At 39.6% G+C, this 15,696-nt stretch overlaps 1 protein-coding gene across 1 annotated transcript in view; it reads left to right on the top strand.

Annotated features, from left to right (window-relative positions):
- The window catches only part of PRSS38 (serine protease 38), a 57,651-nt gene that overhangs the window by 20,567 nt on the left and 21,388 nt on the right, over window positions 1-15,696 (top strand). The window contains exons 4-5 of the mRNA XM_060094577.1: window positions 3,803-3,945; window positions 4,422-4,672. Coding sequence (XP_059950560.1) covers window positions 3,803-3,945; window positions 4,422-4,672 — 394 coding nt within the window. The remainder of the gene's footprint in view (window positions 1-3,802; window positions 3,946-4,421; window positions 4,673-15,696) is intronic.

Here is a 15,696-nt window from a genome sequence, read left to right as displayed (position 1 = left end):
CTCTTTCTTCTAAGGTAAGTATTATTCTCATTTCTGTCCCCATTAATGAGTTTTATGTTTTTGGACTTTATATAAATGGAATTACAGTACTCTTTTGCTCAGTATACCCTGTAAGACTTATTCATGTTTTGCATGTATCACTAGCTCCTTTTTGTTTATTGTTGAGGAATATTTAAAAACATAAATACCAAAATTCATTTGTCTATTCTTCTGTTGACTGACATTTGGGTTGCTTCAGTTTGGGGCTATTGTGAATAAAACTCTTATGAACATTCTCTTACAACTCTCTCTACATATATGCTTTCATTGCTCTTGGGCACATACATGACAATGTGTTTACTTATTTATGCAGTTCTGAGAAACTACAAAGGATTTTCCAAAATGTATGTACAATTTTACACTGTCAGCAATGAATAAGAGTTACAGATCTCTTTGTCTGAAGAAGTCTTTATTTTACCTTCAGTTTTGAAAGATAATTCTAGATACAGAATTCTGGGTAGATGGTTTTCTGGTTTTATTTTGCTTTGCAAGAGGCTGCTTCATTTTATTCTGGCTTGCATAGTTTTTGATGAGAAACTTGTAACTCTTATTCATGATCTTCTGTATGAAATATTTCCCCACCCTCCCTGTCTTCAGGCTTTTCCTTTACTTTGTTTTGCAGCCATTTGACTATGATTCCTTCTTTCTTTCTTTCTCTTTCTTTCTTTCTTTCTTTCTTTCTTTCTTTCTTTCTTTCAGCCATGTGGCCTGCAGGATCCTATTTCCCTGACAAAGGATTGAATCCGTGCCCCCTGCAGTGGAAGGGCAGAGTCCCAACCACTGGACCACCAGGGAATTCCATTGACTATGATGTTTCTAAGTGTGTGTGTCTGCTTGTTTTATTCTGGCCTGGGGCTCTCTGAACTTCTTGAATCTCTGGTTATTATAGCCTTGGCCATTGTATCTCCACATATTTCTTATCCCCTGTACTCTCTTCTTCTGGGAATAATTCCACATATGTTACACTGCTATTGTCCTATAGCTCTTAGGTGCTCTGTTTTGCTTTATTCCCCACTCTTTTCCTTTTGTGCTTCAGCATGGGTAATAGTTATTAACCTATCTTCACATTCATTGATTTTTTTCCTCATTTGTGTCCAGTCTGCTGATACACCCATTGAAGTAATTTTTTAATCTCTGATAATGTGTATTTCTGGCATTTCCAATTTGTCCTTTTTTTTGTAGTTTCCATATCTCTGCTTAAATTCTTCATTTTTTTCATGCTTGTTGTTTACTTCTTAATAATTTCTTCAACATATTAATCATAGTTATTTTAATATTCCTTAAATATACTTTCAAGATTTTGGTCATCTCTGGGCCTGACTGTGTTCAATGTTTTATCTCTTGACAGTGGGTCCAGTGTTTTATTCCTGCCTTCCCCATACCTTTGTGTCTGTGCATGTGTGTGTGTATATATGTGTATCTTTTAATTTTTGGTTGAATGTTAGACATTATAGAAGAATATTTAAGACTAAAGTCTCTGTACCCCAAAATAGGCATTCCTCTTCTTCTGCCAAAGCATTAGTAGGGTGGGGCAGGGCTGATTCAGGCTAGTGAGAACTTGAGCTGGGTTGTGGCTTCTGTTGTTGCTCTTACTGACTTCAGAGCACCAGAGGCCTCAGGTCCCTCCATGGTGGGCTGCTGCAATGCTGTGCTCTGTGTGAGACCTGGGGTGTTTCTCTGTTCCTGCATCATCCTTCACTTCACATCTCTGTACATCCACAGCACATTTTGCCTGCCCTCCAGAAGAAAATTGCTGCTCTTGGTATTCATTACTAGGCTGCTATTGAGAAGGAGAAAACTTGATCCCCTGATCCAGCCTCAGCCTCAGGCAGAGCTGTAGGTCTTAGATTTGGAAATGGATCTCTGTGCACCACTACTCTACCTTTGGGGCAGCTAAGCTCTGCTTTGTATCTGTGATGGCTCTGAGAGGATCTAGACCCTGCCCTCATATTAGCAGACCTCTCATGTTACTGATGTGGGCTCTTGGCACCTCAGATTTTCCAGGGATGTAGGGCTTGTTTCTACTCTTCCTCCAGAATAGTCCACCTGTACCAGGTCCTGAGGGCAGGAGTATGTGGTGCCCCCCCCCCCTACATAACCAGTAGAAGGCTTCTGCTCCACATGTGAGTAGGGAAGCAAGCTGTGTTCTTACAGGTCCCCAGTGGTACGTGGTCATTTTCTGAACACCTGCACTGAGGTGCCCTCTCTGTGGACCCCTGCTGTGCCCCGAGTATATTTCATGAGCTGCTAGTGGAGACCTAAGGGAAAGACCTACCAGTGAGTGCAATCCTCCTCTTGTCTGATTTCTCATCATTCTGAACTGGCACACTAGCCCACAGTTGAAGAACTCATTGAAATTACAGCTAGCTGACTTCTCCCTTCCACTTCTGTGATACATCTCTTCCTTTGTGCTGTGCTAGTAATTGTGCAGAGCTCATCATTCTGGCCCTCTGTCCACCTGGTTCCATGTGGGCCTTGGCATCTGCGTAAGGGATATTTTACCCTGCATCTACACTGTTTTCACTCAATGTCTTGGTTGCTCCACAAGACTCTCCACTCTCCACTCTTGACTCTGGGAACTGTGAAGTCTAACCTGGCCATTCTGCCCTTCCTGTGGAATTGTACATTCTGCACACATGGCTCGGGGTCCAACGGCAGACTGGGGGCACTGAAGCCCCCTGTGTTCCCTCTAGGGTCCTTCTCTCTGGAGAACCCTCCTTCTAGCATCTGCCTTTGAGGATTCCAGCTGCCTGTGCTCCTCCTCATGCCACAGCCTGGAGTGTGCCCCAAGCAGGATGATGGAGCCCTTGTAGACCTTGCCTCATCTGTTCTCTTTTCTCAGGGGCCACAGCCCTGCCCTGACTCAGGTCCAGTGGGAAATAATTGCCTGCTGGGTAGACATGTTTACTGCTAGCTTATGGTAGAGGGAAGTTCACTCCCAGTCACCCCACTGTGGCCACAATGAAAGGCCTCAGGTAGATTTTTAGCTGGCTTAGTAGTTAAACGTATTTCCTAACTGCATTTCACTGTGTTGCTTCTCCAGCATCCCCAACCCTGAGTTTTTTGACTCCTTCTATTGCTCTGCATTCCTATTTGCAATCATCTAATTCTTCCATGGCTCCTCTCCTGATATTAACTTGCCAACACAGCAGCAACCACAAACACTGCCGATATTCTGCTTCCCATTTTCTTCCTTTGAGGTACACATTTGTTAGCTCTAAAACTGATTCCCCACCTACTGCAGGCTATGCCATCCCCAAATACATGCCCCCACTTGATACCCAATCATTTTCTTTAACCTGTGAGAACAACTCCTTTCCAGGCAGAGCAGGCCCACTTTCACATTGGTCAGGAAAGTGCAAGTTTTCTGGGAGCAATTACTATATCCATTGGCATAGACAAGGACACATGAAGTGACAACCCACAAAAATTGGAGGCTACTTTCTTGCACACACTCTGTCATCCGCTCACTCTCACCCAGGGACTCAGCTCAAGGAGCTGTTTGCACTTGAGCCACAGCAATGGGAATGTAATGGGCTGAACCAAGTCCTGGCTCTTACATCTCTCTTAGGAAGTGTCATGTGACATATGTTTAAACTTTATTGACCAAAGCCTGAGTCCCCATTGCAGAGAAAGGAGACATGTGGAGGGTGGGAGCAAGAGAAGGAGCTCCAGTATGAGCCCACTAGGCCTTGGGGCTTGGTGTGCCCTGAAGAACAGGTGTGAGAAGACCATTCACTGGCCCTGTACTCCTTTCTGACAGGAGACACTTCAGACAAGCTGCAGGAGGTTCAGCTGCCTCTGGTCCCATTGCCCCTATGCCAGCTGCTCTATGGACACACGTCATACATTCTGCCGGACATGCTGTGTGCCGGGGACCTCAGGGACGTGAAGACTGTTTGTGAGGTACAACCCACTGTGGGGGTGGGAGACTAAGCCCAGGGATTTCAGATCTTCCATCTGCTTTAAGCCCGGGGCACTTCTGCCAGTTGGGTAGGTGGTCCCAGACCACCTGGCTCCTGTGGGGATCAGAAGTACATCTCCATGCAGCCATGAGTTGAGTGGGAGGCCACAGGGTAGCTTATGTGCAAATGGAACACAGGCCTCAGTCAGGCCCTGTGGACCCCAGTGCTGGCCAGAGCCACCCAGGGCTCCATGTCTGCCCAGGGGCCATGCCTGCTGACTGTCACTCCATGGCACCCACCCTTTACTTGCAGGACAATGCAGTGAACACTGCTTGCCTGCAGCAGGGCCTCCCCACTGACAAGGTGGGGCTGCATGAGTGGCAGTATCCTGGCCCCATCCCACAGTGTTGGCATTGGGCCACCCTCAGGCAGGAGGCCCCAAACTCCCAGTTCACAAGAAACTCCTCTTTTTTCCAGGGTGACTCTGGGGGCCCACTTGTCTGTGAATTCAACCGCACCTGGATGCAAATTGGAGTAGTGAGCTGGGGGCATGGTTGCACATACCCTATGTATCCTGCAGTTTATGCCCGAGTCTCCTTTTTCTCAGAATGGATTCGTTATCACATAGAAAACACACCCTTACCTCTTCAGCCACTCCCTACCCTCTCCTCCACTCTGGGGGCTGCCATCAATGTCCTTGTGACCTCACTGGTTGTCCTGTCAATGTTGTAAGGACCACAGCCCTCATCCAGCTTCTTCATGGCTGCATGCCTCTGTTCCTACCCAGCTCCAGCTCAAGTCTTCACACACCTGAGCAAGGTGAGGGCAATCAGCCAGGCCCACATGCAAGGTCCAAGAGGAGGCTGACCAGGGCCACACCCAGGAAGGCAGAGGCTGGTCTCATCACAGAAGGGTGGGGTACCTGGGAGAGCAGAGCATGTTGGTTGAGTGCTCTGAGTACCTGAGAGTTGGGAAGATATTAAATATTTACAAAGCAAGTGTCCCAGAAGTCCTGTGTTCACCTTTCTACCCAGCGTGCAGGCTCCCTCATGCACACAGAGTATGTTCATCACCCTGCCTTATCAGAATGACAGGCAGAAGGGTGAGAGGAGAAGGATAAACCAAACTGCAGCATCTCTAGAAAGGATAGCCATACAAACCCTGGTGTCTGGATATAGAATCCAGGGTGTGACCAAAGCCAGGGCAAAGGGAAGGTCATCATCTTAAAAACTTAGACCTATCAATATCAAAGAGTTTTAAATATTCAAACATCTAATTTGGAAAATGGAAAACATGAGCTGAGAGTAGGCACACAAAGGAAACTAAAAAAGATAAAAGCAGAAATCAATAGCCAAACATCTGAAAACACTAAAACTAGCATTTTAGAAATATAGATTTTGAAAAGAAAATCAAGAAGTAGGAAAAGAAATCATGAATATAATCAAGATATAATGTGAGGGGACTTCCCTGGTGGTGCAGTGGTTAAGAATCTGCCTGCCAATGCAGGGGACACGGGTTCGATCCCTGGTCCGGGAAGATCCCACATGCCGTGGAGCAACTAAGCCCGTGCGCCATAACTAATGAGCCCGCACTCCACCACTACTGAGGCCCGCGCACCTAGAGCCCGTGCTCCACGACAAGAGAAGCCACTGCATTGAGAAGCCCACGCACCTCAACGAAGACCCAATGCAGCCACAAAAAAAAAGATATAATGTAAGACCAAAAATACACAAAACAAGAAATGACAATTAAGCACAGAAAATTTAAGAAATCATAAGAGATATTGTACACCTCTATATAAATAAATGCAAAATGAAAAGTATCACTTTTTAGGAAATAACTAATTTACCAAAACTAACCTCAGTAGAGACAGAAGACTAGAGACCAGTTTCCATAGAAGAAATGGGGAAATTTAAGAAAAAATTCTCCATCCTAGTAAAAGTCCTTAGCTGAGATGGCCTCCTTGGGAATCATATCAAGCCTTCAACCACAGGATTGTCCCAATGCTGTCCATGCTGTTCCAGACACAGACAAGGGAGGAGAGTGTTGTGAAGACAAAAACTGATCACACAGAAAACAATTTAAGACAATCCAACTTGTCAATTAAAAAAAAATCCTGATGGGCTTCCCTGGTGGTGCAGTGGTTGAGAGTCCACCTGCCAATGCAGGGGACACGGGTTCGTGCCCCGGTCCGGGAAGATCCCACATGCCACGGAGCGGCTAGGCCCGTGAGCCATGGCCACTGAGCCTGCGCGTCTGGAGCCTGTGCTCCGCAACGGGAGAGGCCACAACAATGAGAGGCCCACGTAACAAAAAAAAAAAAATCCTGATGAAAGATTAACAAACAATTCAACATTATTTTTTAAGTAGTACATTATAATTATGTAGGATTTATTCCAGTAATGCAAAGATGATTAAGTATTAGAAAACCCATAGATATAATTCACCATACTAATTGCTTTTCTAAGGAGAATAAAATTAGTGAAAACGTGTTTAACAAATTCAAAACCCATTTCCAACTTTAAAACAAGGAATCAATGGATAGTAAGATATATACACCTCAGCCTAAAAGTTAGCACTTTCCTTAGTGAGAAAACATTGAGTGCCTTTCTGCTGAAGTTAGGGTCACAGAAATGGTGCTCCTCTATCCCTTGCTGCTTAATTAACACCGTATTGGAAGATTAGCCACCACAGCGGCACAAGAGGATCAACCAGGGAAATGGAAAAGAGCCTTTTAAACTGCCTCCTATTATAAAAAAGAGAGCATATCTGGAACACCCAAGAGAAAACTATGAAACTACCACAAATAGTAAGAAAATTCGGTAAAGTCATTAGATAAAACATGACAAAATCGGTCTATATTCCAGTTAGAAGTTACATAATGGAAGACAAGACTCCAATTGTAATAACAATGAAAGAGATAAGATACCTATGACCTTAACAAGAAATGTGAAAATAGATATGAGGAAATCTTTAAAATACTCCTGGGGAAAAAACAAAAACCAAAACAAAACATCACACATACATACAAAAGAAAAAGTAGATTTGGATGAATGATAAGGCAGCCTATATTCTTGAACAGATCAACTCAAAATGTAGGTGTGTGTGTTTTATTTTTCTGGAGCTAGATAAATTGATTTCAAAGTTTGTATCAAAACACAAACAAGTGAGAAAACCCAGGAATAAAACTAAATATGAAGGCCATGGTGGGGACTAACCCTGCAGAAATTAAAATGTCCCATAAAGATGCTGCAATTATAACATGCCATAAAGACTTGACAATTTGTGTCTGTGCATACACACCAGTGGATAAAACACTCAGAACTGGGCCCAAGTACATGTTGGAAAATCAGTGTATGGGAAATGTGTCACTTTAAATCACTGAAGATATTTAAGTTTTCAAAAGTGCAATTCGGTATGGCCATATAAAGTGGGTCCCAGAAACAGTATACATCCTGACCAAGTAGACTTTATTCCAGGAATTTTGGAATGATTGAACACTACAGTTCTTTTAATAGTCAAAACATAACCACATTCATTCCATGCAACAGTCACAAGATATTTGTTGAACACTGCTGTGTGCCAAGCACTGTCAGGACCTTGGAGTGACAAGAGGCACCTTGGCGTGAAGCTGAGATGAAGTTGCACTCGGGGCCAGAGCAATGCATTCCCATCATTGTGATCTGTGATTTTGCTACACTTGAGTATTCTCACAGCAATTGGTTAAGACAAACTTAAACTGCATTTGGTGTCTTTCCCTGCCTCTCCTTCATTCTCATCCAGGGCCACTGGGGACCCAGCTAAGGGAGAGTCAGTGCGTGATACATCTTCCCACATTGCACTTATTTACATGGTATACATCATTCTGTGAAGAGGTGAGTAACTGCTAGCCATTTGGCTGCAGCAATACTGCCAGGAACACTCAGGCCCTGTACTGTGCGGCACAGAGGTACAAGCTTGTCTGCAAGCAAGAGTTTAGTTCTTACCACACAGGTCAAGATGGAGGCTCTCTGCTGTCAGGAATATAGCTGATAATGCAGCATGTGCAGTAGTCAACATACCAAACATCTCCTGTTTGAATGGAATTTCAGGAAATACAACTTACTCAAATCCCTGTATCAGCTGGCCAGAAAACTTAAAGTACACAATGGCAAAGTGGCCACTGAAGCTGAGTGCTTCATGCATCCCAGATGACCTTCATGCCTTAGTTCCTCTTCCTGGTCTGCCTTGGCAAAGTTTTGCTGGTTCCTGGTGGAAAAACAACACACTATGGCTGCAGATGCAGCCAAACTGCCTGGAAAAGTAAGTGCTCCAATGACACAATTCCTACACACATATGTCAGTGCATCAGAGACCACCACTCAGTAGAGCAAAGTGGCAACTTAAAATGCATCTTGAATTGCTCTTATGGAGGCCTTAATATCAAATTAATTTGTACATTTTTTTCAGTATTATTGATCATCTTAAAATGCAAATAATGACAGGCAGGAAGTAACCTAGTCAAACAATAATCAAGAGAAAAAGAAGCCAAAAATGCAAACCAGAAAAAAAAGAAAAGACTTCAGAGACAAAACTTCTTTTATTACATCCAAATGCAAACTAAACACTCTGGTAGTCAAAATCATGAAGGAAATAAGGGTAACAGTCCTGAGAACCAGTTGAGAGAGAATGGAAATGACAACAGAAGGGTTGAAGCAGTTTATGAGAACAAGGACATTCTAATCATGAACTGAAACAGCAGAAGTGAAAGTGACAACACATAGTGAGAGGGCCAGAAGGGTGGGCACAGCAGGTTGTTTTGATGAAGTTGTTGATCTTGGTAAGTCCCATGTTCTTCCACTGTGAGTGCAGTTCATCAACACTGCTAATGTGAAAGAATTTGTTTTTCAGGCATGATCACAATAATATTTACAGAGAAACAAAGAGAACACACATCTAGAAGGTTCAAACAATGTTTAAACATGGTTTTAGGTGGTCAAACTTTTATGGTGTCTTGGTAAGTTCTCCAAGACTAAAGTTTCCACTTACTGTTTTGTTTTAAACTTTTTTCTTTTTTTATTGTGGTAAATACACATAACATAAAAATTAGCATTTAGACCATTTAAAGGTGTAGTTATTTCAGTGGCATTAAGTTCAGTTTGCATTGTTGTACAACCATCACCACTACTCATCACCAGAACTTTTTCACCTTCCCAAACTGAAACTCTTTACCCATTAAACAGTAACTCTTATTCCCTCCTTCCCTAGTCCCTGGAGCCCACCGTTTCACTTTCTGTCTCTGTGAATTTGCTACTCCAAGAAACTCATATAAGCGGGATGACACAGTATTTGTCATTTTGTGTCTGATATTTCACTTAGCATAATGTTTTCAGGGTTCTTTCATGTTGTAATCTGTATCAGAATTTAATTCCTTTTAAGAGTGAATAGTATTCCATCAGATGTATACACTACATTTTGTTTGTCCATTCATCTGTCATTGAGCATTTGGGTTGTTTCTACCTTTTGGCGAATGTGAATAATGCTGCTATGCACATTTGTGTACAAATATCTGAGTCCTGATTTCAATTCTTTTGTGTATATACCCAGAAGTAGAATTGCTGGATCATATAGTAATTCTATATTTAATTTTTTGAGGAACTGCCATACTGTTTTCACAGCAGGTGCACCATTTTACATTCTCAACTTCTCAACAGCAATGTACAAGGGGTCCAACTTCTCCACAACTTCAAAAACACTTGTTTTCTGATTTTTTACAATAGCCATTCTAATGTATGTGTAGTCTTGTGTTTGGATTTACATTTCCCTAATTATTAGTGATGTTAAACATCTCTTCATGTGTTTATTGGCCATTTCTTTGGAGAAATGTTTATTCAAACCCCTTGCCCATTTTTATTTGGTTGCTTTCTGTTGTTGTAGAGTTTTAAGCATTGTTTATATATTCTGAATATTAATCCTTTATGTGATTTGCAAATATTTTTTCCAACTCTGTCATTTGCCTCTTTATTCATTTTTAGATTTTTTATTGTGGGAAAATACACATAACATAAAACTTACCATCTTAACCATTTTTAGTGTACATTTCAGTGGTATGAAATACATTCATATTGTGTGCAGCCATCACCAACATCCATATCTTTTCATCTTGTAAAACTAAGACTGTTTATTAATGACTCTCCACTTCCCCTCCCCCAATCCTGCAATCCTCATTCTACTTTCTGTCTCTGAATTTGACTGCTATAGGATCATATAAGTGGAATCATACAGCATTTGTTCTTTTGTGACCAGCTTCTTCCACTGAGCATGTCCTCAAGATTCATCCATGTTGTAGCATATGTCAGAATTTCCTTCCTTTATCGAGCTGAAGCTATTCCATTGCCAACACTTATTTTCTGCTTTTTGATAGCAAGCTTCCTAATGGGTGCGAGGTGATATCTCATTGCTTTTGATTTGCATTTCTCTAATGAGCATCTTTTCATGTGCTCGTTGGCCATTGGTATACCATCTTTAGAGAAATGTCTATTTAACTCTTTGCTGATTTTTAAAATCAGGTTGTTTCTTTTTGTTGAGTTATAATTGTTCTTTGTATACTCTGGGTATTAACTCATCACATATATGATTTGCACATATTTTCTCCCATTCTATAGGGTGCCTTCTAACTCTGCTGATTATGCCCTTTGATGCACACTTTTTAAATTTAGTGTAGACCATTTGTCTATATTGGCTTTGCCTTTACTTGTGGTGTCATATCCAAAAAAAATCATTGCCAAATCCAATTTCATAAAGCTTTTCTCCTACGTTTTCTTCTGGGACTTTATTAGCTTAAGGTCTTATGTTTAGGTCTTTAATCCATTTTGAATTAATTATTGTGTATGATATAAGACAAGGGCTCAATTTTTAAAAAATGAAGTATAGTTGATTTACAATGTTGTGTTAGTTTCAGGTGTACAGCAATATATATTCTTTTGCAGATTCTTTTCCGTTATAATTTATTATAATTTATCTCTCCCCCACACCCCACTATCCCCTTTGTTAACCATAAGTTTGTTTGCTCCTAAGTATTTTGTTCTTTTGATACTATGGTAAATTGAGTTATTTTCATAACTGCATTTTTGGATTATTTGTTGCTAGTGTACAGAAATACAATTTATTGTTGTCTATTATTCTTATGGCCTACAACTATTATTAGTTAGAACATATTTTTTATTTTTATTTTTTATTGAAGCATACTGGATTTGCAATATTGTGTTAGTTTCAGGTATACAGCAAAGTGATTCAGATATATATGTATATATATATATTCTTTTTCAGATTCTTTTCCATTATAGGTTATTAAAAGATATTAAATATAGTTCCCTGTGTTATACAGTAGGTCCTTGCAGTTTATCTGTTTTATATATAGTAGTATGTATCTGTTAATCTCAAACTCCTAATTTATGCCTCCCCACCTTTTCCCTTTGGCAACCTTACGTTTGCTTTCTGTGTCTGTGAGTCTATTTCTGTTTTGTAAATAAGTTCATTTGTATCATTTTTTTTAGATTCCACATGCAAATGATACCACATGATACTTGTCTTTGTCTGACTTACTTAACTTAGTATGATAATCTCTAGGTCCATCCATGTTGCTGCAAATGACATTATTTCATTCTTTTTATGGATGACTAATATTCCATTGTTATATATATGCCATATCTTCTTTATCTATTCACATGTTGATGGATATTTAGGTTGCTTCCATATCTTGTAAACAGCGCTGTTATGAACATTGGGGTGCATGTATCTTTTCAAATTAGAGTTTTCCTCTTTTCAAGATTTAGGTGCAGGAGCGGGATTGTGTGATCATATGGTAACTATTTAGTTATTTAACGAACCTCCATTCTGTTCTCCACAGTGGCTGTACCAATATACATTCCCACCAACAGTGTAGGAGGATTCTCTTCTCTCCATACCCTCTCCAGCATTTATTGTTTGTAGTGATGGCCAGTCTGACTGTGTGAGGTGATAACTCATTGTAGTTTTGATTTGCATTTCTCTAATAATTAGCAATGTTGAACATCGTTTCATGTGCCTCTTGGCGATCTGTATGTCTTCTTTGGAGAAATGTCTATTTAGGTCACCATTTTTTGACTCGGTTGTTTGTTTTTATGCAATTAAGTCACATGAGCTGTTTGTAAATTTTGGAGACTAGTCCCTCATTGGTCACATCATTTGCAAATATCTTCTCCCATTCTGTGGGTTGTGTTTTCATTTTGCTTATGGTTTCCTTTGCTGTGCAAAAGCTTTTGAATTTAATTAGGTCTCATTTGCTTATTTTTGTTTTTATTTCCGTTACTCTGGAAGACAGATCGAAAAAGATATTGCTGTGATTTATGTCAGAGAGTGTTCTGCCTATGTTTTCCTCTAAGAGTTTTATAGTAATAAACTTTTAGCCAGACTCATCAAGAAAAGAAGGGAGGGGGCTCAAATCAATAAAATTAGAAATGAAAAAAGAGAAGTTACAATGGACACCACAGAAATACAAAGGATCATAAGAGACTACTACAAGCAACTGTATGCCAAAAAAATCGACAGCCTGGAAGAAATGGACAAATTCTTAGGAAGGTACAATCTCTGAACCAGGAAGAAACCGAAAATATGAACAGACCACCACAAGTACTGAAATTGAAACTGATTAAAAAACTCCCAACAAACAAAAGTCCAGGACCTGATGGCTTCACAGGTGAATTCTACTAAACATTTAGAGAAGAGTTAACACATATCCTTCTGAAAAGTTTCCAAAAACTTGCAGAGGAAGAAACACTCCCAAACTGTGCTATGAGGGCACCATCACCCTGATACCAAAACCAGACAAAGATACCACAAAAAAAGAAAATTAGAGGCCAATATCACTGAGAAACATAGATGGAAAAATCGTCAACAAAATACTGGCAAACTGAATCCAACAATACATTAAAAGGATCATACACAATGATGAAGTGGAATTTATCCCAGGGATGCAAGTATTTTTCAATATCCACAAATCAGTCAAAGAGATACACCACATCAACAAATAGAATAAAAGCCATATGATCTCCCTCCCTCTCACCCTCCCTATCCCACCCCTCTAGGTGGGAGGGAGGGAGACGCAAGAGGGAAGAGATATGGGGACATATGTATATGTATAACTGATTCACTTTGTTATAAAGCAGAAACTAACACACCATTGTAAAGCAATTATACTCCAATAAAGATGTTAAAAAAACAAATTTGAACATACAACAAAAATTTTAAAAAATTAAACTTCTGGGATACACAAATAAACCTAAATTATGATGCCAAAATTAAAAAAAACATATGATCATCTCAATAGATGCAGAAAAAGCTTTTGACAAAATTCAACACCCATTTATCATAAAAACTCTCCAGAAAGTAGGCATAGAAGGAACATACATCAACATAATAAAGGCCATATATGACAAACCTACAGCTGACATCATTCTCAATGGTGAAAATCTGAAAGCATCTCCTCTAAGATCAGGAACAAGACAAGGATGTCCACTCTTGCCAGTTTTATTCAACATAGATTTGGAAGTCCTAGCTATGGCAATCAGAGAAGAAAAAGAAATAAAAGGAATCCAAATTGGAAAAGAAGAAGTTAAACTGTCACTGTTTGCAGGTGACATGATACTATACATAGAAGATCCTAAAGACACTACCATAAAACTGCTAGAGCTCATCAATGAATTCAGTAAAATTGCAGGTTACAAAATTAATACACAGAAATCTGTTGCATTTCTATACACTAACAATGAAAGATCAGAAAGAGAAATTAAAGAAATAGTCCCACTTACCATCGCATCAAAAAGAATAAAATACCTAGGAATAAACCTACCTAGGGAGGCAAAAAACCTGTACTTGGAAAACTACAAGACACTGGTGAAAGAAATCGAAGACACAAAGAGCTGGAAAGATATACCATGTTCTTGGATTGGAAGAATTAATATTGTTAAAATGACCATACTACCCAAGGCAATCTACAGAGTTAATGCAATCCCTATCGAATTACCAATGGCATTTTTTACAGATCTAGAACAAAAAAAATTTAGATTTGTATGGAGACACAAAAGACCCCGAATAGCCAAAGCAATCTTGAGAAAGAAAAATGGAGCTGGAGGAATCAGGCTCCCTGACTTCAGACTATACTAAAAACTACAGTAATCAAGACAGTATGGTACTGGCACAAAAACAGAAATATAGATCAATGGAACAGGATAGAAAGCCCAGAAATAAGTCCCTGCATCTGTAGTCACTTAATCTACAACAAAGGAGGCAAGACTATACAATGGGGAAAAGACTGTCTCTTTAATAAATGGTGCAGGGAAAACTGGACAGCTACATGTAAAAGAATGAAATTAGAACATTATCTGACACCATACACAAAAATAGACTTAAAATGGATTAAAGACCTAAATATAAGATTGGATACTATAAAACTCCTAGAGGAAAACATAGGTAGAACATTATTTGACATAAATTGCAGCAATATTTTCTTGGATCCATCTCCTAGAGTAATGGAAATAACAAAAGTAAACAAATGGGATATAATTAAATTCAAAAGCTTTTGCACACAAAGAAAACCATAAACAAAACAAAGACACAGCCCACAGAATGGGAGAAAAAATGTGCAAATGATGCCACTGACAAGGGGTTTATCTCCAAAACTTACAAACAGCTCATGCAGCTCAATAGCAAAAAAAACAAACAACCCAATCAAAAAATGGGTGGAAGACCTAAATAGACATTTCTCCAAAGAAGACATACAGATGGCAATAGGCACATGAAAAGATGCTCAACATGGCTAATTATTAAAGAAATGCAAATCAAAACTACAATAAGGTATCACCTCACACCAGTCACAATGGGTATCATCAAAAAGTATGAACAATAAATGCTGGATAGAGTGTGGATAAAAGAGAACCCTCCTACGCTGTTGGTGAGAATGTAACTTGGTGTAGCCACTATGGAGAACAGTATGAAGGTTCCTTAAAAAAACTAAAAATAGAGTTACCCATATGATCCAGCAATCCCACTCCTGGGCATACATCCAGAGAAAAGCATGGTCGAAAGTATACATCCACCCCAATATTCATTGCAATGTTGTTTACAATAGCCAAGACATGGAAGCAACCTAAATGTCCACTGATAGATGAATGGATAAAGAAGATATGGTATATATGTACAATGGAATATTACTCAGTCATTAAAAAGAATGAAATAATGCCATTTGCAGCAACATGGATGGACCTGGAGATTATAATACTAAGTGAAGTAGGTCAAACAGAGAAAGACAAATATCATATGACATCACTTATATGTGGAATCTAAAAAAATGACACAAATGAACTTATTTCCAAAACAGAAACAGACTCACAGACTTAGAAAACAAATTTATTGTTACCAAAAGGGAAAGGTAGAGGGGGAGGGATAAATTGGGACTCTGGGATTGACATATACACACTGCTGTATTTAAAATGGATAACCAACAAGGACCTACTGTATAGCACATGGATTCTGCTCAATATTCTGTAATAACGTAAATGGGAAAAGAATTTGAAAAAGAATAAGTATACGTATATGTATAACTGAATCACTTTGCTGTACACCTGAAACTAACACAACATTGCAAATAAACTATAGTCCAATATAAAATTTAAATTTAAAAAATAAAAGAAAGTAAAAGACTACATAACAGAGCATATGGTTAGGGTGGAGAAGG

Source organism: Mesoplodon densirostris, chromosome 3 (assembly GCF_025265405.1).
Source record: "Mesoplodon densirostris isolate mMesDen1 chromosome 3, mMesDen1 primary haplotype, whole genome shotgun sequence".
NCBI lineage: Eukaryota > Metazoa > Chordata > Mammalia > Artiodactyla > Ziphiidae > Mesoplodon > Mesoplodon densirostris.
The sequence above is the reverse complement of the archived record's forward strand: the minus strand, read 5'-3'. Positions and strand labels throughout refer to the sequence as shown.